This window comes from Ciconia boyciana, chromosome 1 (assembly GCF_034638445.1).
Source record: "Ciconia boyciana chromosome 1, ASM3463844v1, whole genome shotgun sequence".
Classification (NCBI taxonomy): domain Eukaryota; kingdom Metazoa; phylum Chordata; class Aves; order Ciconiiformes; family Ciconiidae; genus Ciconia; species Ciconia boyciana.
In genome coordinates, this window is record NC_132934.1 from 207,566,191 (window position 1) to 207,591,148 (window position 24,958).

At 44.6% G+C, this 24,958-nt stretch overlaps 1 protein-coding gene across 2 annotated transcripts in view; it reads left to right on the plus strand.

Moving 5' to 3' along the window:
- MAML2 (mastermind like transcriptional coactivator 2) overlaps nucleotides 1-24,958 on the plus strand; it is a 222,676-nt gene that overhangs the window by 134,204 nt on the left and 63,514 nt on the right. For both annotated transcript variants that reach the window (XM_072850672.1, XM_072850673.1), the window contains exon 2: nucleotides 17,086-18,543. In XM_072850672.1, the coding sequence (XP_072706773.1) occupies nucleotides 17,086-18,543 (1,458 nt within the window). The remainder of the gene's footprint in view (nucleotides 1-17,085; nucleotides 18,544-24,958) is intronic.

Sequence of the window (24,958 nt, forward strand, 5' to 3'; positions counted from 1 at the left end):
TATATCCAGAAGTGTTGTCAGATGAATAGAAGAAAGCTTCTGGGGCCAGCTGAGCACCTTCCACCGAGAGAGAACAGATCTTACAGATACCTACCAAGAGCTAAGGTATCTTTCAGATTTCAGCTTTTCAAAACCTGCCTCAGCCCAGTCTCCTGACCAGCGAGGAGAGCTCTCACCCCACCTGTGACCTCCTTTCCCTCCATCCATGGGCATGCTCTCTGCAAGGCAAGCAAAGGCACTGAGGGCCACAGTGTGCCCTTTCTTCCATCCCTGCCCTCTCACTGTGTGAATCCCATCCAAGTTTGCCTGCCAATGTCCACTGGTGTCTGCCAGCATAAACAGTGGCAGAGGGCCACAGGGGCTGCAATTCCACTTATGAGGAGAGGAACAATAAGAGATCAGTTTGGTCCAGAAAACATATGGAAGTGGCCAAAATGGAGGCGTGACCAAAGCAAAGAGAAGACCTGCAGAAATGGTACCTGCATGGCCCGTCCGAAACACTACAGAACCATGTTAGGGTCACCTCTGCCTTCCCCAGCTCCACAGCCTAGGTGGAGGACAGCAGTTTGGACCCTCTGAACGCGGTCCCACAGGGACGCAGAGTCCAGCTTCATCAAGGAGAGCCACCTGCCTCAGCTTTGTCTGTTGGGTGTCAAGACACTGAAGCCATTAGGAACACCAGGCAGGAATGGGACCTGGTCACCACCCCAGGGCAAACCAGGGGCAATGCCGGGTGCAATGCCAGGATAAGTGGGATGGCTGAGGAAATGGAAGAAAATGTGTTCCCTACTCAAAACCCCAAATTTGGAAGATGCCTTCCACCCTGTCATGTCTCTGTTTTCTCAGGATCTGCTGGATCCTGAGCTGAAGATTAAGGCTTGCAGGCTCATAGACACTATCTGGTTATTGTCTATGAGGCTGGGATGTGAAGTCATTAAAAATAACTCCTCTTGCCACTACCCAGATAACTCAGTAGAGTTGAGTGACTGCAGCCCAATTTGGCCTTTTGTCATTCTGAGTGCTGCTATTACAAGGCTGCAGTTTCATGATTTGTGGAGAGCAAATTCCCCTCCAACCAAAGGCCAAACCAGAGCCAGGGCCTTGTGCACGTCTCCGGGAGAGCAGGGTGCGGTGGCCGTGCCCGGGTCCTCTCTGAGCTGAGGCAGCCCCGAAACCACCACGTTTCTGGGGGGGCTCTGTCACTGGGGACGGCCGAGCACCTTCCACCAGGAGACTCGCCTGGAGTGAAGAAGTGAAGGTTTATCACCGCAATCTATCAACATTTGGGCAAAGTGTACCTTTGTAGGTGAGATAAAGTTTCCACTCCTGATTGAAAAAAGGAGGGGGAGGAAAGGGAGAGAGGTTGAGAGCCTAAGAATCCTAATGCTTAGATGTCTTAATTAAAGGTAAACTTTTGCTTTGGGGTGGCTGTGGTTAGAGCAGCAGGTAGAGACCTGACAGCACAGGCTAAACAGAGAGAAAAAAGGCTCTTTCTTCCTCTTTTTTTTTTTTTCTTTTTTTTTTTTTTTTCCCCAAGCATTCACTTTGGCCTCCGTCTGAAATGGCTTTGAAACTGCAGACACCTTCATGTAAATGTTCTTAATAAAGAAAAAAAAGTCAGCTGCAGGACATTTGTAATCCTTCTGATTTAGATGTTTTAATAATGTGCGAGTTTATCTTGGAAGATGGTGGCTGACCTGGAATTAAAAGTATGGCTCTGCCAACATAAGACTAAGAAGACTTAAATATAATAGTATAATATGTGTTTGTATATATATACACACACACATATATAGACATATATATGCATGTGCTATATAAAAACATCTCTAAATAATCATAAACTCCTTTTAAAAATTATTTCAGCCCAAATTAAGGTATAGACAACACCTGATTGGCTCAGACAGTACAGAGTGCTGCCCCATGATATATTCATTTCCTATTCTGGTGTGGTTAATTGGGTATTTCGATTTAATTACCACAGTCAATAGCACTTTCAGTTGAGTGTATTAAGTGTTCATTTAATTTACTGTAGATTTAATAAGGCAGCGGTTGTATGTTAAAGCTGTTAACCATCTGGATGGGCTGCAAAGCCCATCTCTTCTCTTGGGTAGCTGGGGCCTGATCCAAGACACACTGATGTCTACAACAGTCTTTCTGTTGACTTCAGGAGCTCTAGACCTGGGCTCCTCGGGGAGCAGGGAGGTAGGCAAATGCCTCTGGCTGTGGGCTTCCTGGCTGGGGTGTGTGAGGGAGGTTTTTTTTAAGGTGCCGTTTCTTTTCTGTAGGCAATTTCATAAAGCAGTAATGGCAGGAAGAGCAACCCGTGACTCGGGGCTTGGTAATTGTGAACTATGAGACTGATCCTTGTGGGTTAGGATTTTAAGTGACATTTCAAAGAGGCTTCTCACAGCCTGGGTGAGGAGGCCACGAGCTGGGTCATACCTAGGAAAAATTAAAATAAACACACCAATTTGACAAGCCTCATGCAACTGAGTGATCTATTTTACCCCTGTCACAAGGCCTGGCAGAGCTGTTCATCCTCCCTCCACCTCCTATGAGTCACTAGCTCGTGCCGTGGGTCAGGAAATATGCAGGTCTGCAGGTTTTCAGATTACTAACGTACTGGGGAGCAAAAAGAGGCAACCAGCAGATATCAGCATTGCCTCCCTTGATTTCAGGGGCTCTCTTAAATGGGCGCATGATTTGTTTAGGCAAAGGATGATATAGCATAGGGCTGTGATTGTAGAGTGTGGACTTCATGGCCTGGGGACCTGCCCATCCTATCTTCTTGCACAGTCCTACTTGCTAAGCAGGCTTGGTAAAATGATAAAATACCACAGTATTGGATGTTTTAGAGATATGCTAGTGCCTAAAGATGCTGGCAGGTACCTGAGGGGATTTCCAGGGGCACCTGGGTCCGGAGCGGCCAAACATGACGTGTACCAATATCCTCACCACACAGACCACCACATGCCTTGGACAGATGAGAAGAACTGGGGAAAGAAGAGCGGGGGTTTAGGCAGAGGATGAGTAGCCAGGTTCCACAGCTCTGCCATGGGACAAGCAGGAAGAGGGTGTTTTGGGGGATCCTAGAGTAGCCCATCAGTGCAGGCCATGGTGAGCCCATTGCTTGCCTCTTCCTCCAGTCAACAGCTGGGTTTGTCCAGCAACCCCCAGTCACATACTGCCAGTTATACGGTGTTGTCCAGACCAGGGCCACAGCTGGCTGGCTGGCAAGCTGCATGCAACATAGGAGCCACAGGTTCTTCGGGGCTGCGGGCTCCCATGCCCCCAGGCTTGAAGGCAGGCTGTGTTTAAAAACAAGCAGCAGAAACGTCGGCAGGAACAGGGCTCCAGCACATGAAATCAAGTGGAGGGAAATTCTTCTGCTGCAGAAAGTAGGCAAAAGGCAACTGGAGATGAATAGGCTGCCTGATAGTTGGCAGACACGCAGACTGTCTGCCATAGATGGTAATATAGGCACTGCAACTGTTATGGCATCTAAAGTCAAAAAAGCAATAAAAAGCTTTAACCTCTGCTGTCCGGGAAAACAATCAGTGGCTTCACATGCAGTCGGTGGAGAGAAGCCTTTGCGATGCTTGTGACAGGCAAATAGTCTAGAAAGCTCTGAGCTGTGTTTGGGATTAAGGGCTAGGAGCGCCTGGGTTCGTGCTTTATTTGTACAAGTTACACAGCCAGTTTTAAAAATTATATTGCTGCTGTTATTATTACGATATTGCTATCACTACTGTTATTTTCTTAACACATCAAGGGAGCCTGGACAGCTGCTCTTTATTTCTTACGTGAATGCAAACGGCGTTTAGATTTTTGTGGAGATCAGACACCAGACACATTCCTACATTCTTGTCCAATGTTCAATATTTTTCCATGAGTCAAAGAGAACAAGAATGGGCATATTGTGTAAATGCAAAACTCTGCCTTTTTAAACTGACACGATGAATTTCAGCCCTGCCTCTTTGTCTCTCTCCTCTGAGCAGGGGCTTTTCAGCCTGCCAGATTCTGTTACTTACTATCCTTGAAAACAGAGGGAGGGAAAAGTCAGCCCTTGTTAATTCATTGTCCCAGCTACCTAGCAGGGCTGTATCCTTAAGGACTGCTGGGGTTTTTTTGCTCTTCTGAGATGGTGAAGAGCTGTTGCTTTCCTGCCAGCTCCATTGTGTTCCCTTAGTAAAAGCCTGCAATACTAGAGGCACTTTAAAAAGAAGCAAGGAGTCTGTTGCAATAGACATCCAACAAAAGTTCCTGCTGCAATCCGCACTTCCAGTAAATGCTGGTTCATAATCCAGATTTTAGGCTCCAGGGCTGGTTCTTAATAAAACACTGGTACAGGTCAGTGTAGCTGCATCTGTTTACAGCAACAGAAAATTTGGCTCACTGTTGCATCAGGCTTCAGTACAGATTCACAGACAAGGACACATATGCAGACAAATATCAGCATATATGGGGTCCCTGGAATTTGAAATCCCCTTGGGGAAGGTGGCAAAACACTTTCCCACCTCTGTTTTTTAAAGAGCATGTGAAAGGTGCCTGATTGATGACCCAAAGACTTAACTCATCTGTGCCCACCAGAGCAACAACTGCCCTGGAGACTGCTCAGATCTGGTCCACGTCCCAAGCAAGACTTCATGGCCTGCCTTTCCAAAGGCTTCTCCTAAGTACGGACCACCATAGACAGAAGTCTGTATGCAAATAAAGTAAGACTTTTTTTTCTAGACAGGGACCTCTTTGAATTTTTGCAGGTATTTTAATAGGCTATAAAATGCATATTCCTACACCATAAATGAGAATAAATATGTATCTACCAAAGCAAGTCTAGTCTAAGTAATATGCAAGCAAAGTTTCACTGAAGTGCTTTGATAACCCCAAGTTTTTGGTCGGTCGTTCTGAGAGTGGGAGGTTGGTGAGCGCCCTCTGAGCACATCTGACCCAGAGCTTCCTAGCTAAGGCTTATGAAAGAAAGGGGAGCATACGAAGGGTGAAGGGAACTAATTAGCACCAAGAATGATGTGGTCATTTGTCCACCAGGAACCGGTCTGCTACCTCCAGAGTTTCATATATAGCAGTTTGCTGTGCAGCCCTTCGACTGTAGAGATTTCTAGTCACCATTAAAAGGTGCTGTAAAGGTGAAAGGTTTCACATTAGTTATCAAAATGGAAAACTTATTTTTTATCCAGTCTAGTATTTTCTAAAGTATGTTAGGATCCATAGGATCCTAATATTTCATTAGGATCCATATTTTGACACCTGAATAGATGTCTGCTTTTCAGAGGTGCTGAATGTGCATCGGTGTCTTTTGGAATTTAGCTGGAAAACAGGGCTCGTTATTAATGCATTTGACAGTGTCTAAATGCATGAAGAGTATTTTTCAGAAAAATATATAGAGATAAAGTCCTTGTCATGGAACCTTATAATCAAGGAGAGAGAAACAAAGTCCAGCAAAGTCCATTTAAAGACTTGGATATCTCAATGGACTTTAGATTGGGCTTAAGGAAAAGCATCATTTAGCAACTCGGATTCATCTGATGCAGAATCGGTTTGCTTGGTCAACCCTTTGATTGTTTATGTCATTTAAAAGCTACTGATCTGATGCTTTCCCTGAAGGAATCTGCATAGAAACAGAGACTGACATTTCTCAAGTGCATTGTCATTTATGGCTTTCATCTCCTTCTCCTCCCTCATCATATATATCGTTGACTTGGAGACAAGTCAAATTTATACATTTGCTCCATTCACTCTACGTTCAAAGTTTTCCAGTTACATACCAGATCTGTCTTAGAAGTGAACAACAAAAGGATGAGAGGCAAGGAACATAAGTTGCTAACTAGACCTAAGGAAAACAAGGGGAGCTGGAATGGGGCCCAGAGAGGTTGTAGAGTCTTCATCCTTAGACGAGTTCAACACTTGCCTGGACAATGTCCTGAGCAATGTGATGTAACTTTGAAGGTAGCTCTGCTTTCAGCAGGGCCTGGACCACATGATGTCCAGAGCTCCCTTCACAGCTACGTCATTTTATGATCCTAAAGGTCTTCTAAGGAACTCTCCACTAAGACCCTTGCCACAATACTTTTATTTTCTTTCTGTGAATAACATGGTAAATGGACAAGCAAATGAACTCTCTTTCTACTGTGTTAGTGGTCTGCAGAGATGGAATTTAAGAGACCCAGCTGTGGAGCTATACAACTGCAGAGGGTTTCCACTGCATGACTCTTGGGGGGGACTTACTCTGGGTGCCTGGACTCCCTTATCCAAGTCAGCAGAGCAGCTGAACAGTTCCGCTTCTGGCCACACCTGGTGCATCATCAACATGTGGGCTACAAAAGTGATGCAGCACTATCAGTGCTATCAGCACTATCAGCAAGAAAGCTTGGTTGTAGTTGAGGGATCCTTAGAGTCCTTGGCTGAGCCATTTTCACTGTGTAGCCAAAGGAATGCTGTTTCTTGTGGCGGTTGTGCTACCTGTGTCCAGTCTTGCAGGAGTATGTCCCCTTGTCACAGTGTGGTGTGTCAGGAAGGAGATGCTATTCCACTCAGTCATTGCCAAACAGGGAATTTTTCTCATTTTGAATTTTCAAAGCCAGCGATCACAATTGGCTCTAGAAACAGGCTCAAGGCTTCTGTGGAGGAAAATATGACTTTGAGAATGGGTGTTATCTTTGAGAGGCTTAGAACGGCTCATTTTTCAGTGCTGTTTCTATTTGCATGAATTCACTCAAGAGGTGATTGGTGCACATAGGAAATATGGCATATAGGAAGCATCAATTGTAATGAATCCAATTCTGTCCCATTCACTGAAAACTATCGTAGTGGCCAAAAATATCTAAAAGTTTTGTGGTGACCCTTCGTGGTTTACCACCACAGGAGAAGTAATGCATAGCTGGCAGGGAAGGGCTCCTGTCCAGAACTACCAAGAGCATCTTCATCAGCTGCTTAGCATCCCACTGTGTCTCATGGGACTCGGTGATGAGTCTAGGACCAACGATCCCCTTGAAGAAAGCTGTAGTCGGGATAAAGCCATTCAGTACAAAGGCTCCTAGGAGACAGGGTGGCTGCAGAGACGTGAGTGTCCACAGCAGGGGATGGCACTGACGGTCTTAGTCACTGGCATTGCTGCTCCAAGCCACAAACCGCGGTGTGTGCTCAGCAGCAGGGCTTTGCCTCAGGGGGACAGGACAAAGGAGCTGAAAGGCTGCAGCGTGCAAACTGTGTCACCTCATTACTGGGGAGGTTTGCAAGTCCCTCCTTGGTGCTGTCTCCTTGAGCCTCTCCTCAGTCCATCTAAGGGTTGCTGAGGGCACTGCCATTGAGCCTGTCTCCCACAGACAGGCCACGGCACGGCTCTCACATTTTGTTTCCCTCTTTTATCCCTTCCCTGCACCAGATTGGGTCTTCAAATACTCTTCCTACCTATTCAGTGGCCAGTGTAACACTGTTCAATGTTACATTTTAAGCCATGGGATGATGGCATCTGGTGCAGAATCAACAGCTCCTGAGGCACATGAACCCTATTGCAATGTCATCTCCTTTTGCCAAAGCAAATCTTTTTGCAAAAGCCAAGCTTTTGCTAGATGCTCTGTACTATCAGATATTCTCTTTGCTAATCAGAGAGAAAAAGAAAGCCAGAAAACTTATTTTCACTTTCTTCAGAGACATCTCCATGCATTTGACTTGTCTACTTGTGCAAACATCTTTCACTCATCCTCTCCACTCCACTTGTCATTTCTCACATTCCTTTTAAGCATAATCTTGTAAGCTTTTCAGTACCTGAATGGTTGGGGTTTATTTAGCTTGTAGGTGCCTTTTTCTTACCCCGGACTGCTCCTGTTTCCCTCTATCCACACTGGCCTTTTCCAGCTCCTGGAGCATTCCCTCCTGGGTGGTTGCTTGTTTCCAGACCTTTCCATTCACCCTCTCTGGCCATTTTGTTGGGTTTCGATTCTTTCAACCTTCCCATAAAATATTATCAAGATGGTACTCAAAGAAAGACCAAATAATGAAAAATCACCTGAACGGCAACATGTGCTAGTCCAAGGCAATAAGGCATTTGGGGTTCCTGTAACCTGCTAATGATCTTCCATTGTCTCAGAGCGATTTTTACTATTCATTCTTGTTCTGTCATTCTGTCTGTGTTTTCAGGCTAAAAGTGAAACTCTGGAGTACAATTAAGTAGACATTTAGATACTGGTCAAATGACTCCCATTTTTACAGTTTTGTTCTAGACTTCTAAAGTGTTGGAAATACAGGAGTTGTGAAACATGGCGAGACATGTGTCCTTTCTAAACCCTTATAGTATCTCATTGATAGCAATGACAAATATATCAGGGGAAGATACATGATCACCTTGACAGGTGATCACCAAACCACCACTCCCCCCCTTACCTCTTTCTCCACCTGCCCACTGACAACCATAGCCAGTTTCCATGAACCATAGACTGGTTTGAACCTTGATGTTTAATATTTCACATCCCCCTCTAAATATTTATCGTCACTTTTCATAAGTCAGCATCTTCCCATTTCCAAACAAATGCTCAGTCCCTCTTTAGATCTTGCTGAGCTCTGGATCTGTCACGTAGTTCCTCAGACTCTATCCACAATGGAAGAAAAAGTTTATAATTTCATTGGGATTGAATTTACTGCTCTTCGAGTTTGCTAAATACCCTCTTGAGCTGCAGTTAATCTGTTAGAGTCTTATTATATAAACTATCATAATTTTCTCTTTTATTTGTCCCTTCTATTGTCCGTTCTCTTCATAGGAGTATCTTCAAAGCTCTTAAATCATTGTTGTTACTTGTCCCCAGACAAGTAACAACATCCCTGAAGGAATCTGCATAGAAACAGAGACTGACATTTCTCAAATGCATTGTCATTTATGGCTTTCATCTCCTAAATTTTTGCCTGTTCTACTCATATAGGTCAAACTTGGCCTGTCCTGACACTGCATGTTTAAGCTGAAGGTTTTGAAAATGGCTATTAAGTACTGCTTTTACTTTATGTCCTTCTTAATGGGGTGAACACGTATGATGGGGGGAGGCAGGGGGAAGATACTAATACAGGTCAAACCCAGCCATCAAGCAAGTGCAGTAGCCTTGTTAGAGATGTTCTCTTACCACAGGCCTGGATTTGATCCTAAATATCACTTCTCCACTGAAGTTTTTGGCAGAGGATCAGGACTCCTTCCTCCTAACAAGAAGCCATTTTGCCAGTTGCTCATTAAGAGTCTTAGCTGATGCAGTGATGGAAGGCAGTTCACACCGAAGCAGGCCCTCCCTGTCCTGGCTGATAGAGTCTGATGCTGGAAGCATGACTGGGTAATATGCTGAAGGGATCTTTTTTTTCCAATTGACAAGCGATGACTGTATCTCCTGTGAACTGTAACTTACCCTGCAGAAGACCTCAAGGCCAAACAGTTGGAGTGAGTGTCCTGTATGACGCATTGATTTGCAGGAAGAGAGAAACAGTCTAAATATTTCCTTATTTTCCAAGGCTGGATGGATGGCTGCTGTCTTCCTCCATTGATTGAATTTTTGATACAGAGTGTTGCAGAGGAGATAGGTGCTTAGACAGGTAATAAAAGCCCATGTGTGGGCATGGATATATGTGCTCTAATGAAGCTACAAAGCCTTCGCACAGCCAGTTTGGAAGCGATGCTGGGCAGAATACCAGGACCAGACTGCTCTCAGCAGTCTTCCCTTAGGTGAAATCTGCTATGCTATTGATCTCTAAAAGGCAAATCAAATAATAGCAGCCACATTTTTAAGGATTAGGAGCTTCCTGTGCAAGACAGTATGTGTTTTTAATACTTTAAGCTGACTTATGAAATTGGTAAACAATGTGGAGGGTGGTGTTGGATGACCTCTTTTACATGCCTGATCATCCTGTCAACATTTATAATGCATTTGATATTTCCTTCTCATCAGGACAGGATCAGTTAAGCAGTCACATTTCCCAAAGCTCAGGTTGCATTATGCTTTGTTCCACATTTCATGGTAATAAACGTTGACATAAATTTCTGTAGATTTCACATAAAGTGATTGTTAATTTATTCATAGTTGAAAAGGATCTAAAAAAAAAAAAAAAAAAAGAAAAAAAAGAACAGAAAAGACTTCTCCAGAAGACAAATACACAGCTTGCAGGATAAGAAATACAGATCTTTCATGCCTATTTGTTTTGCACACAGTAATGACTGCTACATTCTGATTAGCAATCTTGACCTAGTTAAAGTGCTATTGTTTCTCTGTGTTCCTATTCTTCTACAAGACTGTGGCTAGACATGATATTTTATAATCCATCAGATGTAAAATCTGCATAAAAAATATCATTATTGTGCTTCAGCAACTTGGACCAAAGCCCTGACGTTACATTTCTAGGCAGTACACAGTGAATAATATGGATGCATTTTTAGGTTGGTATGTTCAGTTGGCAAGATATGTAATTTTTCCATAAGTGAAGGTAAATTGTGGGATTTCTAACATACTGATTACTATTCCAGCCTTGTTCCCAGCTAATGAGAATTAAGCAGATACTTGTCAGCCAAGGAACATCCTTATTTGTTACTATAAATTCAGTTTTAGTGGCCCTTATTACAGTAAACAGGGAGACAAACTTGTGTTGCCTCTCAGCCAGCATTATTGCTGACAGTGGTGCTCATGCCTAAGGATCAACCAGAGCTAGGGGGGCAGTGCAAGAGGCCCTGTAGAGACACCGAGTCTCTTCCCAAAGAGCTTATGATCAGAAAGACAGGGCTGGGCGGTGGGAAGGTTTGGGATAGAGCAAAGGTTTTGCGTAGAGCAAAAACCTCGTGGCAACAAACCTTGCTCCTTGTGATCAGAGTGGTCTCAGGAGCTGATTAGGTAAATGGGAGAGGGGTGAGGCAGAGTGGAGAGGTGTGCTGGCTCGAGCTGCCACGCTCGCCGACAGTGTGGGGCTGAAGGCACCTGCACCTCCTCCTCCTCGCTGCCGAGAGAGAGAGGTTGGTACCCTTCCTGCGGACACAGAGCGGGTGGCAGGAGGCACCTGGAGCTGAGCCTGTGCAAACCAGGCTGTAGCGGGAAACGGCATCTGCTACCCTTGCACAGCTCTTTGCAACCATGGTAGGACCACCTTGACCCAACCACGGTGCTGTGAGGACACACCAGCTCTCGGCGCTGCTCCCCGTTGTGCCGTGTGCCCAGGGCCTCCGCTCTGTCACTCAGGCCTGCATGAAAAATTAATGTGGTTTCCCAGATCAGCTTCACCCAGCAGATTGGACTTTCTGAACTTGGAGTGCTAAAATCTCTCTGAAGACAACTGTCACGCTTGCGTTCTCAGCCGTGTCAGGTAGAAGTTGCAAATGAAGACAAAAGATTAAAAATAAATATCCTCCTGCTGTGCAGAGAAGGTGCAGAGCAGAGGGGCTGGGGAGAGGTGCTCAGAAGAGGACCATGCTATTGAGATCTTCAGGAGAGACATCAGGGTGAATCTGATGCCCTGGGTGTGGGGAAGAGTGGGGAACAGCCAGAGCCACCAGACTTCAGGAGATATGTAGAAAAAGCAGTAATGGGAGCCCTTTTGCCTGTTCCTAAAAAGTGCGTCTGTAGTCAGAAATGGGCCATGAGGGGGTGTGTGTGATCATGGCGTTAGGACCTGTGATGGCCCCGGAGGGGGCAGCTCAGGGCAGTGGTCCCTCCTCATCCTTGTGTCAGCCCTGGGGCCTCGGTGGCTCCGCAGCTGGCCATGGTGTGAGTCACCACGACCGTCGTGTCTGGCTGAAGGGGTAAGAAAACAAGGAGCGGGGCACCTGGTCCTCCTGCCCGCTGGGGAGATGCCTGCAGCAGGGAGGCTCTGCACTGGTGAACCCCAGTCGCTGCCTGGAGAGGCACTCCCCAGCTCAGCTCAGCGCCGGACACCGCAAGAGGTGGCACTGCAGAAGGCTGCCAGCAAGCACCACAAACCGCTATGTCGAAAATGAGAGCTGCTGTCATTCAGGATCAGGCCCTAAGTCCCAGGGGCGGCTCGCTGGGTCCAGCCCTGGGATGCAAAGGTGCTTTCACAGCATAAATAAGAAGTAGCATTCAGCATGTTTTCCTCCTTTGGAATGAATTCTCTTTTTTTTTTTTTTTTTTTTGGCCACTTTCATTGTTTGAATATTTTCTGTATTTTTCATGTAATTCCTTTACCCCTTCCCCTCCCCAGATACATGAAGGATTTTGTTTACAGTGCAGCCCTAGATACAGTCAGCACATATTGTGAGAAAGTCTAGCAAGTCCAAAAGGGACCATTTGAAGTGGATTTGTCTGCTGCTTCTATATTAAAAGCATAAAATCCAAAGCTGCTTTTTTAACATCAGAAGTATTCCTCCACATGAATTGCTAACACTGCTACGCTGCCTGCTTCGCAAACAAAGTGTGATAATCGCTTGGGGTTTAAGTTAGCAGCACATTATGAGTTTCATCCCCGTTGTTCCACCACACAAGAACGCTAAGCTAAGAAAGCTGCAAACCTTAGTAGGAAAATGTGAGAGATGGGAGAACAAAGTTGGTAGGAGATTTTCCTTTTACATCTTCAGCTAATAAGGGTTAGTGGGGACCTAAAACTATCACACTGGTATTTTCTCTGTAGTTTGCTTGGAGCATTTTGGTGTTTCGGTCCAGCCTTAACTGTCTAGCTATAAACATTTTGAGATGTCAGTCAGATGTGTTACTAACATCTCTGTACAAGGCCAAGGATGGGCTGCACTGGGAAATGAATTATTTTGGAGATCTGCAGGCACTATGGAGATTCTCGGGCGAGTCAGAGGGACAGGCTTTGTTTTACTTGTTCTGAGAGCTGTGAAACTCAAGGCTGCAGGATGGTTAACCTAGGAATTCTGTCAAGCACTGTGCTCCTACACATTGTTAAATGAAGTAAAAAGCAAATTCTAAAGGAAGTCCAACTGAAGAAGCTGCATGAAGTGCACAAAAAATAAGACTTTCAATGAAAGTGAAACCAGATAGTCCTTATCATTTCCTGCTGCCACAGACAAATTCTTTTCTTGGCCATACTGGACAGTCCCTGTGGAAAGGAATACCAGGTGAATGCACATGAGTAATGTCAGAAATGGATCAAAGATGTGATCAAAATATTGTTAAATATGGATATTTTGGAGAAAACAATCTCTAAAATTTCTCACTGACAAATTGTGCTTTTGCACCAAAGAAGTTTTTGTTTCCATTTTCTAAAAAAACATTTGATCCAGAAAAAAATAATCAATTTTCAGCAAAATCCTCTAGTTTTACATTTAGTAAAAAATTTCAACCAAAAGAAAGGTGAAGCAAAAGCCTCTTTTTTTTTTTATTTTTGCCAAAAGAGAAATTATTTGATACCAGATTTTGATGAGCCCTAATTATTAGCTCGGTGGAACTCCTGCTGATTTGGCCTGGTGTCAGGGAGCATTAGAGAAGAAGCTGCCTCTCTTAAATCGCTTTTAAGACTCAGAATAAGTTTTAAATAGAAATTAATTGTCCCTCTGCACAGGACGTGGTGTCACACTGGGTCGTTTAGACAAAGTCATTTCTAGAGTTTTGCCCTCCGCTCTTACTGTCCCTGAGCAGCTTGGCCAGTAACAGCCCTGCACTATCTTGCAAACGTGATCTCCAGAGGCTTAGCCTCTGCAGCTTTAACTTCAGAAGATCAATGCATCCAGCATAAGTGCGTGGACGCATGCTGACTCACCAGAACCTCCTCAGCAAAAGGTCTTACAATAACACAGGCTGCCAGGAAATGCATGTACTCTGCGACGGTTCGTACAGTGCTACCCACCTACCTGTGGGATGGAGCTGTGCATGGAGGGCTTCCTCCTCTCCTGCTTACTGTCATGTCACTCATTTCCCGTCACAGAGCCTTTCAGTATTACACAGTTCAAGCAGTTTGAGATGTGTAATCGTGAGCCCGTTTGATCTGAGGAATGTGCCTGGGTGTTATAGGAACTTTTGCTTTATGTTTACTGACCCAAATCAATCCTGGCTTGCAAATTGGAAGAGATAAAGCTTGAAATCTGGCAAGCTCTTTTTTTACCCTCTGAAGAATCTGTGCTTTGCTTGGGGAAAGAGGGCTTGACTTTCAATCTCTAGTTGAAAAATGTGATTGCTAGAAAACTGCAAAGATTTGAGTGATCGAACCCTGGTCCGCTCCCTTCTGAAAACAAAACAGGCGTAATGCTGGGGCAGCAGTGCCCTGTGGAAGGCAGCGTTCCGATGAAATAGCAAGGCAGAAAGGCTTGTGATGGACGCTGCTCGTCTCGCTGAACAAACACCGACCGCTCCCCCGCGAACCGCCCTGACAGGGGGTGTAACAGCTCGGTGCAAGGAGGGAGAGGGGGCTTCATCCCTGTGGGCCGCCACATCCTTCCCATGCCCTTGCCCTCCACTTCCCTAACTCCCGGGGGTGTGAAAGCAGGACCTTTTCAGCAGCCTCGGTGAAGTCCCCCAAGAGTCCCCTGCACCTCTGCAGCCTCGCTCGCTCTCGTTACTGCTTTAGAAATGCGTAGTGCCTTTTTTGGTGGGCACTTTAGCAGAGCAGATGTCACGAAGCCCAGAGTCCTCCAGTCCATGTCGAGGGAGGGAGCGCTTGGTTAAGGGATGTGTCTGGGGATCATGGTGCTCTCCCTGGTTCTGCTGCTGACTTGTGCGTGTCACCAGCAAACCACTTCACAGCTCACCCGTGTCTGCTAGCAGCTAGTTCAAACGCAGAAGAAAAGCAGCTACTACGCACAGTGCAGTGCAACACCTGCGTTTTTAATTGTATCAAAAAGCCTGGTGCAGGTGCTCTCAAAACGTGAAGCCATTTGAAACAGCTCCCTCTGATTCAAAATGTCAAGCAAGAGCAAAATTAACTGAGAAAGGCGTATTAACCACATAAAGCATATACATATGCAGCGGATATATTATTCATTATCTGTTCAGCCTTTCTGTCAGCAGCACATCTGAAAGCAAAACGTACTGCCAAGTCATGTATTCTGATGACCTGGGAACTTCCCCGTTTCCCAGGAAGATGAATTTGGGGGCACGAGAATGATTTCTAATAAACACACTGACAGCAAAGATGATGGTAAAAGGAAGTGCAGCTTACCGGTTTTTTTGCAAAGGAAAGTACAGTGACTCATGTGTCAGAAGGAACACACTAACCAAAGACAGTCCCTGCACTTTGCAAGTGACCACCCAAAACTCCCCCCCAGGGGACAGCTAATGACAATTAGTTACTCTCGAAGGCACAAGGGCTGAGGACTTGTACAACTGGGCACCAGCATGTCTGTCCTTATGAAATGAAAACATGAAGCTATGCTGGAAACTTAAGTTGAGATATGAGATGAGATTTTCGGTGTCAGAGAGAGAAATTACAAGCTTTATTTTTAAGAGGTAAACTCGGTGACCTGCTGATGCAATGGAAGGATAGGTTAGTACTGAGGAAATACATATTTGTCAGTTGAGTTCTTCCCAAGTAACTCACTGGTATTCACACCAGAATAAAAATGTTCACACCTGGAGTTGTCTGGGAAGAGCTCTTACCTATAGATAAACCTGAAGTTGAGGGGAACGGTGGCCACAACAGAGTATTAGGTGTCCATGGACTTCTGTACCTGAAGCAGCATGATACAAAGAATGTGATTTGAAGATGTCATAAATCATCCCTCCTCACTTAACTGGAAAATTAGAGTTCTTAGTGTTCCCTCAGCCCATCACAGGCTCCCAAGGTATCACAGTTTGTACAGGCGCCCTTTTCTCACTGGCACGCCCAGGTATTTGTCAGATGACATTGTCCTGTTGCCTCTAAGGCCGGTGCACTTCTGCCCAGGTGCAGAAAGGCAGAAGATGAGCCATGTTTCCCTGTGGAGCTTCCTGACGTGCTCACAGCTGAAACAGCGATAGCATGTGTGCCGACTGAGCGAGGGCTGCGTGCGTGCGTGCGTGCGTGTTCACCGTGTCTGGTGCTTCGTGTGCGCCTTTAATGTTAGAGCTAAAGATATGACAGCTGTGCTTGTTTAAAAGTGATCTATTCTTTTATGAACCCTGTTTTTGAAATCCAAAGCCACTCTACTTGAGGGTATCTGCACCAAGTCCAGACTTTTCAGTTCATGGGACTACACCGTTGTTTTGTGTGCGCGGGGTGGGAATTTGTGTGTGCAACTGTAGCAGATGAGCGTACATCAGATGGACAGGGCCGTGAACCTCTTTTCCTTCGGTAGGCCCACAGGGCCTTTCATCTGTGAGCAGCTGAAAGTATCGCTCTAAATATCCAAGGAAAGGAAATAGAGTTACAGTTCTCATAGCAGTGTTGCATGAACTGTGTGTTTTGTAGCAGATGTTTCAGGACATAAACAATTAGGTCTTAATGTATTAATAGACATCTCTGGAAAATAATCCGGCAGTACGTTATGGACCAGACCCTTGGCTGGCATAATCTGACATGGCTCCAGTGGCTTCATTTTCAGTTTTGAACAAGTTAACTTCTAACATCTTTAATTATACACATCTCTGGCCAGTATAAACCTATGTGAGATTGGGATGCCTGGATCTCACGTGTGCCATTAAAATATCTCCTAGGACCTTTGAACTCTACAGCAGTCAAAAATGTTCTTTTGGATCATATACCAAAATCATGAGAGTGAAATCCTGCAGCACTGGATAGGCACAAGGGCAGATTTCATGACTGCATTAGTCTCTGCTATCTAAAAATACTTTAGATCTGTCTGGCACAATTAGATGGGAGCAAATCTGGGGCAGATATGCCCTAGGCTTTGCCAGCTACAGCTCTGGCCGCCTCCCTCCACCCATACCCAGAGGGGAAAGGGGGCTGTAATCAACAGGAGGAAGCAGCGCTCGAAAAATGCTCGTGGCTACAGGGACAGGGGTGGTGGTGGCAGGGAGATGTCTCACAACATACTTTCCTACAGTTCTGCATAGTTTCATTGACTGAGGAAGCCCAGAGTAGCTTTCTAAACTAAGCAATGCTTACTTGCCTGTTGACTTGCAAGATCCTTCTAGCAAGATCCTACAGATTGTTTCTTCGGTGTTATCTAATGATTATTTTTTTTGTCTCTGCTTCTTTCAGCTCCAAGGCTCTTTGAAGAGAAAGTTGGTGGTAAATCTGTCGCCTGTTAACAACAAGAGGCCCAATGGTGTTTCCGAGAGCTCTTTCCTTGACATTAAGAGGATAAGAGTGGGTGATAATATCTCAGTGGGACAAGGTGGACAACATGTTAACAATTGCCAAAGCCAGTCAATGTCAGGAACTATGTCTGTGGGGCAAGGATCACAAAGAAAGGCCAGCAACCTAGCAAACAATACACATGCCAGTGGGAATGGCATGTTTAATATGACTTTGAAAGAGGTAAAGAAAGAACCAGGAGAAACAGTGTCTTGCAGCAAACACTTAGATGGCCAGACGTCCCATGAGAACATGTTCCCTAACAGATATGGGGAAGACTCGTGGGAACAAATGATGGATCTGGAGCTTCAGGAACTATTTAATGAACTGACTAACATATCAGTGCCACCAATGAGTGATCTCGAGCTAGAGAATATGATAAATGCGACAATAAAACAAGATGAGCCATTCAACATTGACCTTGGGCAGCAGAGCCAGAGGGGCCCTGTGAGATCTCTGCAGATGGATAAGATGGTGATAAAGAGTGAATATGCACCAGGCATGAATCAGGCTCCTGTGGGCTCCCCACAGATGAGGCCTTCTTCTACAGGTCCAGCCTTCACTATGGCTACCGCTGCCATGTCCACTTCTTCACCCATCCCTTCGGTGCCTCAGAATCAAACACAGGTATCGCAGGTTTCTTCTGCGACCAGTCGGCCATTGCCTAACTGGCAGGAGGTGTCTCATGCACAGCAGCTCAAACAGATCGCAGCCAACCGGCAGCAGCATGCCTTGATTCAGCAGCAACAGCAGCAGCAGAACCAGACGGCCAGCTGGTCCACCTTGTCTCCATCAGGACCTTCCCCTGGACCCTTCGTGCAAGAGAAAATCCCCAGCCCTTCTTTTCGCCAGCAGCAGTTCAGCCCACAAAGCTCAGCAATGCTTGGGGTACCAGTGAATGGAAACCAGTCGAAAGGGATCAACAACTATGTTTATAAACCAACCACTCCCCAGAGCAATCCCATGGACATAATCATGCAACAGAAGCCTCAGGACCTCAACAGAAACTTTATCAACAGTGCTCAGCCACCACTAGAGCAGCATCATGGCAACACAAAGCCTTTGTTTCACTTTAACTCAGAGCAAACAAACCAGCAGATGCCTTCAGTTTTGGGTTCCCAAAACAAGCCTGCCCTTCTGCACTACACGCAGCAGGCACAGGGTTCAGCCCCTGTGCAACAGCCACAGCAACAGCAGCAACAACAGCCACAGCCGCAGCCTGCTCAGCCTCTCCCAAACCAGTCTCTTCAAAGGCCACCTAATGTACCCCTAGCAATGCAGCAAAAAATGATGCTTCAGAAAATGCAGCAAAGCCAGCAAATCTCAGGTTTGCAGTATCCAGTCTCGCAGCAGCATAGACAGGTAAGGCGAATTCCTCCTTATTTGTTACAGAATCTTTCTGGTCTGAGGAGTAAAAACGCTTTTCCAGCCTGGCCTCATTCCTCCAGGAATGAGGCAGATAATGACCATCTCAGCACATACTTCAGCAGAGCTGGTGATGGCACATTTAGCACCTATTCAGGTATATCAGGGATGCACATTTATAAGATTTTCAAGAAAGACATGCTCATAACGCTTTTTTCTTAACACAATGGAGTGAATATGCCACTGATATATATTATGTAGATACTTGTCAGAAAGGTGAGATAGTAGGGCAGATGCAAGCTTATTTTGGACCCTTATCTAAGTTTTCTAGCTTACAAAACTTTAAGCTCTTTTGAATGGCAAAATTTTAATGAATTCCTATGCTATCTTAGATAATGTATTTTACAATGTTAATTTTTATGCCATCATTTTCCTCAGGGAGGCAGGGTTAGGAAATTCTGGTTTTAGATATCTTTTGACTGACATTGCAAAAATACTGTTTGCATATTTGTTATCTGTTTGGCAAAGGAAAACTAAGACTTATCTGTGAGCTTTATAAACACCCATCACACTTCTGGGAATATTCTGTGGATAAAACACGTGCTTAGATATGAAGGTGAAGGTTGCCACAGATATGTCTACAATTATATACCACATGGCCAGCTCCCACAGCGTTATCATGAGACAGTGCTCTGACACGATTGATTACTGTAGCTCAGCTATGCTATGTCAAGTCACTGTGCACCAGGATCCCAAGTTTCAGACCTGCCAATCGAAGTTTGAATATGTCACCTCATTGTAGCTCATAAACTGGAAACCAGGTGCAAAACAAGTAAAACATATATTATATTTTGGGACATTTAAGCCACTCTGGGGAGTTTTGGTGGGGCAAATGTAGTTCAACACATTTGAGGGTATGCAATGGCAATATAGGTGTGGAGATCATCTGTGGATTTCTTACATGTGAAAAACAGCTATAAAAAACTACTGAAAAGTGAAAGCCTAAGTCTTCCATAAAGTCCCAGAGAAGCAGCATTGTGAATGAATCATTCAGAACTGGAGTTTCTTGGCCAAACTGTTTGGGTGAACAGTCTGATGTTTTTAAAAAAAAGCAAAGTAGGTATAGTTGTATGCATGGAAACCTTTCGCCTTTTAACTCTTTTAAACTCCCTGACCAACCAGCCATGACTTTCTCCAACAGAGAATCCCTTAGCAAGAGGTATGAGGTGAAACATTTAGGCAGCTTTGGGTGGGGAGATGTTGCTTTGTTGGAAGATGCTGGAGAATGAGCGTTGGCAGGAAGCAAGCACAGCTACAGCTTTGCTGTTTCACAGGAGGTCTCTGCTGGCTGTTCCTCTCCTTCTTGGGCCACTGTGTGCTCTCTTCTTAGACGCATTTCCCCATTCTCTTAATAGACTGGCAGGGAGATGAATTTTAACAGTTCTTTCATTCAGCCATGATGAAGCTTCCAGCAATCTGTCAGCACAGGGGAGACAGGCAGGACTTCTGCAAACACTACTATTTTTCTGAAAAAAATATGCAAGGTCACATTCTGGAAAGGAAGAAAAACACTGAGAGCAACTCTGCTTGAGGCAATGTTAGCTCCTTGCTCTGTGTCCTCTTGGGCTGCTGCTCAGGGAGGCAAGCCAACAAGATGGTACTTGGCAACATGGCCATAGCAGTACTTGAAAGATTTATCATGAGTGTTGTGGGATCTCTCACCTGTGCAGCCACAAGATCTTTTGGCTTAGGAAACTTTCCCTAAATGAACTTTGCTGAGTGCCAAACTTTAGATATTACACCAAGGAAGGAGTTTTGCCTATCAACACAGACTTCTGCAAGTAGTTTTCCAAAGTTTCTTGTCATCTGACCACTTTCCACAGTTTTGTCTGCAGGACGTGGCTACCCGATCCGCAGCACAGCTGAGAAGCTTAGAAGCTTTGTAGACACAGATTACGGGGCTTTTGCAGCAAGAATGATGTTGTTTCTATGCTCTAGAGAGGTAACTGGACTTTTTTAGAGATCCTTACCAGTTGTTCCAAAGTTCTGCTGAAATTCAGGAAATCAGGTAGTCTCTCTCAGTAGAGTATTCTGTAGCTGCTGGAATGATACTTAGAAATGCAGGTGATCCATAAATAGCAGGATTTTGGATTGGTTTGAACATAACTGTTCACCTGGCAATATTTATGAGTTCTGTGAACTCCTTTAGGGCCTGCCTATGCAGCTGCAAGAGCCCACCAACCCCTTGGTCAGGCCTGCTTGTCCTCATAGGTCCAGTCTGATTATTAAATCAGAGTGGGAGGAGACACCCCTAACATTATATTCCAATAAAGACAACAAAGGTCAAAGCAACCTCGTGGGTCAACTCCTGCTGATTTTAGCAATGGAGACTTCCCCTCATTTAGGCTGCATGGTCTTCTTTCCTGGAGGATCATCTCCCACCTCTGAGGATTCCTACACATCATTAACAGTATTGCATTATTAATTACCAGCATTTACTAATTAACTTAATGATTATTATTTATTTTACTCATGCCCTATTTCTTCATGAGGAATCAAGGTTTGATTCTGCTTGGTATCATTCAACTCCTCCTCAGATCATTATAATTGTGGACTATAAGGACCATCTCAGTACTGGCTGGAGTGCTTTGTAGCTGGAAAAGTGAGTGCACATTCATAAAGGGCTGCTGTGACATTGCCATCAGGTAACACTGACTGGAACACTGTAAATTCACATTTTTAGCTGAACCAGCTCACCCTCTGGATTTTTACTCCCCAAGTTTTAAGATCCCAAAAAAGCATTTGAACTTGACTTTATCAGCCCAAGCTTGCTAACTGGAAATGTAAAGCTTATAATTTCTCTGCTTGTCACATTCACTTTGTGTCAAATCGGAGCGAACTTGTAGTGGGATTTGCTAATTAGATGTCTTTTGCCTCTAGGGAAAAGTCATAAAAATGATGGAAATCTTCTTGGTTTCCTGGAAGGTTGATCTGAATGAAGGTTTTGTTTGCTTCTCTGTTTTATTCTCCATTGTTGTGGGAAAGATTCACCTTTTCATTGTCTATCAGGATGAAACATATGCACAGTCATGAAAAAATCTTAGAAATTCAACACTCTCTTTGTTTAGGGAATAATTAGAAGCTCCAAATTCTGCACAGGTTTAATCAGGTTTGCAATCCTTATACAGAACCTGGGCTTACGTGGGGAAAAATCTGGAACTGGGCTTGGGTAAAAGTTTGAAGTCTAACTTTCCCCTTGTGAAGAAATGTAGTCCAGTCAGTGAGAGATGCTTCTGAAGTAAGACTTAAGGTTTTTGAACAAAAAACTTGACGTTGTTAACTAGTCTAAGAAATACCACACATATTTTCAAAGTTTTTGATTAGCCATAAGACTTGTTCAATAAGATCCATTAGTCTTCTGTGAAGAAGTAAAAAAAAAACAATTAAAAACCCCCAAAAGCCGGTATCTACTAAATAAAATATTATTCATCCCCTTCTGGTTTTGACCTAAAGCCAAATTAAACTCAAAGGTTTCAAGCTGACTTGTTCTCCAAATTTTTTTATTCAACTTCATTCACTTGAGGGAGGGGAGAAAAGAAGGCTGAGCTTATGAGAATAGGAACCCTAATGGAGCAAGGCCACTCTATCTGCTACATGTGGGCATGTGCCCTATTTAGTCTCGGCTTTGAGGGCAAGGATAACACAAGGGATCATGAGAGCTTCAGCCCCCGCTTTACACAAACAACCAGTGGTCCTTATTTGTAAGGCTCTGGAAGCGTCAGCGTTGTCTATCTAGTTACAAACCACAACAGAGTTTCCTTGTGCAGAGCTCAGGGCCTCGTTAGTCCTTGTTCACTTTGAGGATGGGATCATCCTCTCCTTTTTTTCTTTCTTCTTTTTTTTTTCCAAGAACCTAGGAATGTGGTGTGATTAGTTGCAGTTTGGGGCTTTTTTTGCCCTTACTTGCCCTAATTGGATCATTTTCTTCACCAGGTCTTAACAGGCTCCTTTTAAATGCAACCAGTCTCCCTTTCTACTGAATACCAAGCAATCCCTTCTCCAGTACCTCCTCCAAGCATGGGTGTCCCATACGTGCCTCTTGCCTCATGCTTTCCCACTGCAGGGCTCTGTATTTTGCAGTGTGTGGCCAATGGCCTCTCAGGTGCCTCTCAATGACCCAGGGACACAGCATGGCTGCATCTGGCTGGAGAGCGGCCACGGAGCAGCACTGCACCAAGGGATGTGCCACCAGTGAGGAGCTTGCGCTCAGAGGAGCTCCAGGTGCGGAGGTGACCCCCCCTTGCAGGCCCCCTCCATTACACCAGCCCTCCAAATGCCCAGAAAATCCGTGCTTCACTGATATATATGCATTACTCTTAAATATCTCCAAGGGATAGAGGTGGTATTTCAACTAACCTGGCAGCTCTGCAGAGGTGCTGAGACCGATTCCCCTCTCTTTTTCTCCAGTGTAAACCCAGGGTAATTTCATTTCTTTTCAGGAGAGCATAATTGGACTTACAGCAGCGTAGTAAGCAGCAGGATATGGCCTTCTACCTTTTTTTTTAAAGCATGGGCACCATACAGATTTAATAAGAAGTGTATGTTAAACTGTCAGATTGTTAGAGTGCTATGTGAGGAGGAAGCACCAGGAGCAAAAGATCTAATGGCTTTTTTGAAAGTGCAGAGAGAAAAACTCTTGTTATCGTTCACTGCTGAGCGATAACTTACACCTCTAATTTAGCCTCCTAAATTTCTCAAAGAAAATGTGGCTTCTTTGGATGATTCATATCAAAACAATATTTTTCTAGACCTTTGTGTTTACCACTAAAGAAGAAAAGAAGAGCACATTTTGGTCAGGCAACCTCTCTGTTTTCAAATGTGAAGGAACTATTTTGCAAATATTTGTGAAATGAAGAGAGAAAACCTAGAGTGACTTGGGGTAATTGGTACAAACCAGGACTTAAATTTGACTTAGATCGTAAATAACAACGATTCCAGGCTTTTGGAATCTGCAATAATAAAAACTGTTCCATAGTGTAAGAAAATAACAATGTGACCTTTCTTTCAATGCTTGCTATAAAAGTCATATTTGGATGACAGCTTTTCTTGATAACTCCATTTTGGTTGCATTCCTTCATGCAAGGGCTTCTGAATTAAATATTCTGGATAAAAACTCGAGTATGTCCCAAAAACCACCATCGATTGCAGAGTCATAGCTGATTTATGAACATGAAAGCAGAGAGAAGATGTCATAGGTTCCTGTATTATCATGGTGGACAGTTGTCTTGGTAGTGCCTTATATCATTCATGCTCAGCTTGCTGATTGAAATATATAGACAATCACACTGTGGATGGTCAGTCCCTGAGGACATTGTAATTCAAAGGCTCAGAGGCACTGCCAGTACCATAAGGTTTCTTGAACTCTTTGCATAAAGTATTTACACTGGTAGAATAGTAGAATATTAGCCACCTAGGTGAAATGCTTCTGGATTTGGGGATTTGGGACGTAGCTGAGGTAGTCCCTTGTTGTCTCACTTGGACTGCTTTTTGAAGGTAGTTGCATGAAGATACCAATAAAAAACATCATTGCACTTGCCTGGATGAGTTCTTTGCTAATGTCAGCACATTTGAAGTCTTATTTATTATTTACTAGCATTGTGAAGGTGCCTGGGAGGTCCACTGATAGGGCAAAATGTCATTCTGTGAAGAACTGTATAAACTCAGATTAAAAATGGCCCCTATCTCAAAGGAACAATGTTGATCTGACTTCTGTAAGAATCAAATAAAAGATGAGTTTTACAGAAGGAATTTGAAGGATATCAGCTTCTACCCACCTGCGTGTCTAGAGATGAGGTGATCTAGGAGGCACTTCATGAGCCAGTCAGTTGTTTTGGCCATGGGGAAAAATAATGCTGTTGGAGACAGGAGGCACAGTGAGGGTGCTAGCTGCTTCAGGCCTCTGATTTTACTCCACTGCCACCTGGAAGACATGGGCTAGGGTAGGGAAGCAGAGGGACAGCCAAGGTACCTGGTGTGCACATAAGAGAAGATGATGGGGGCTGCAAGGAAGAAAGGGCAGGTGAGAAGATCCACAGTGCTGGTGGCTGAGATTACAGTTTACAGGCCACACCTGGGGTGGTGGGGTAAAGTAGGGAACCATCTCCAAAGACAGGACATGAGTTTGTGCTTATTAGATTAACTGGAAAGGAGGTATAACGGGACAAGACTGGCATAAGGAACTGTGAAGACGCAATGCTGAGCGGGAGGCAAGGGGCCGGGGACGTTTCAGGTCTGGTTCTCTGCTGCTAAGCAAGTTAGTCTGTCTTGACCTGTGATCCCATCAATAAAGCTGGGATATCTGTGAGGGCTTCTTACCTGGTTGAAGTGAGGATTTCTGCTATTGCTGTGTGTG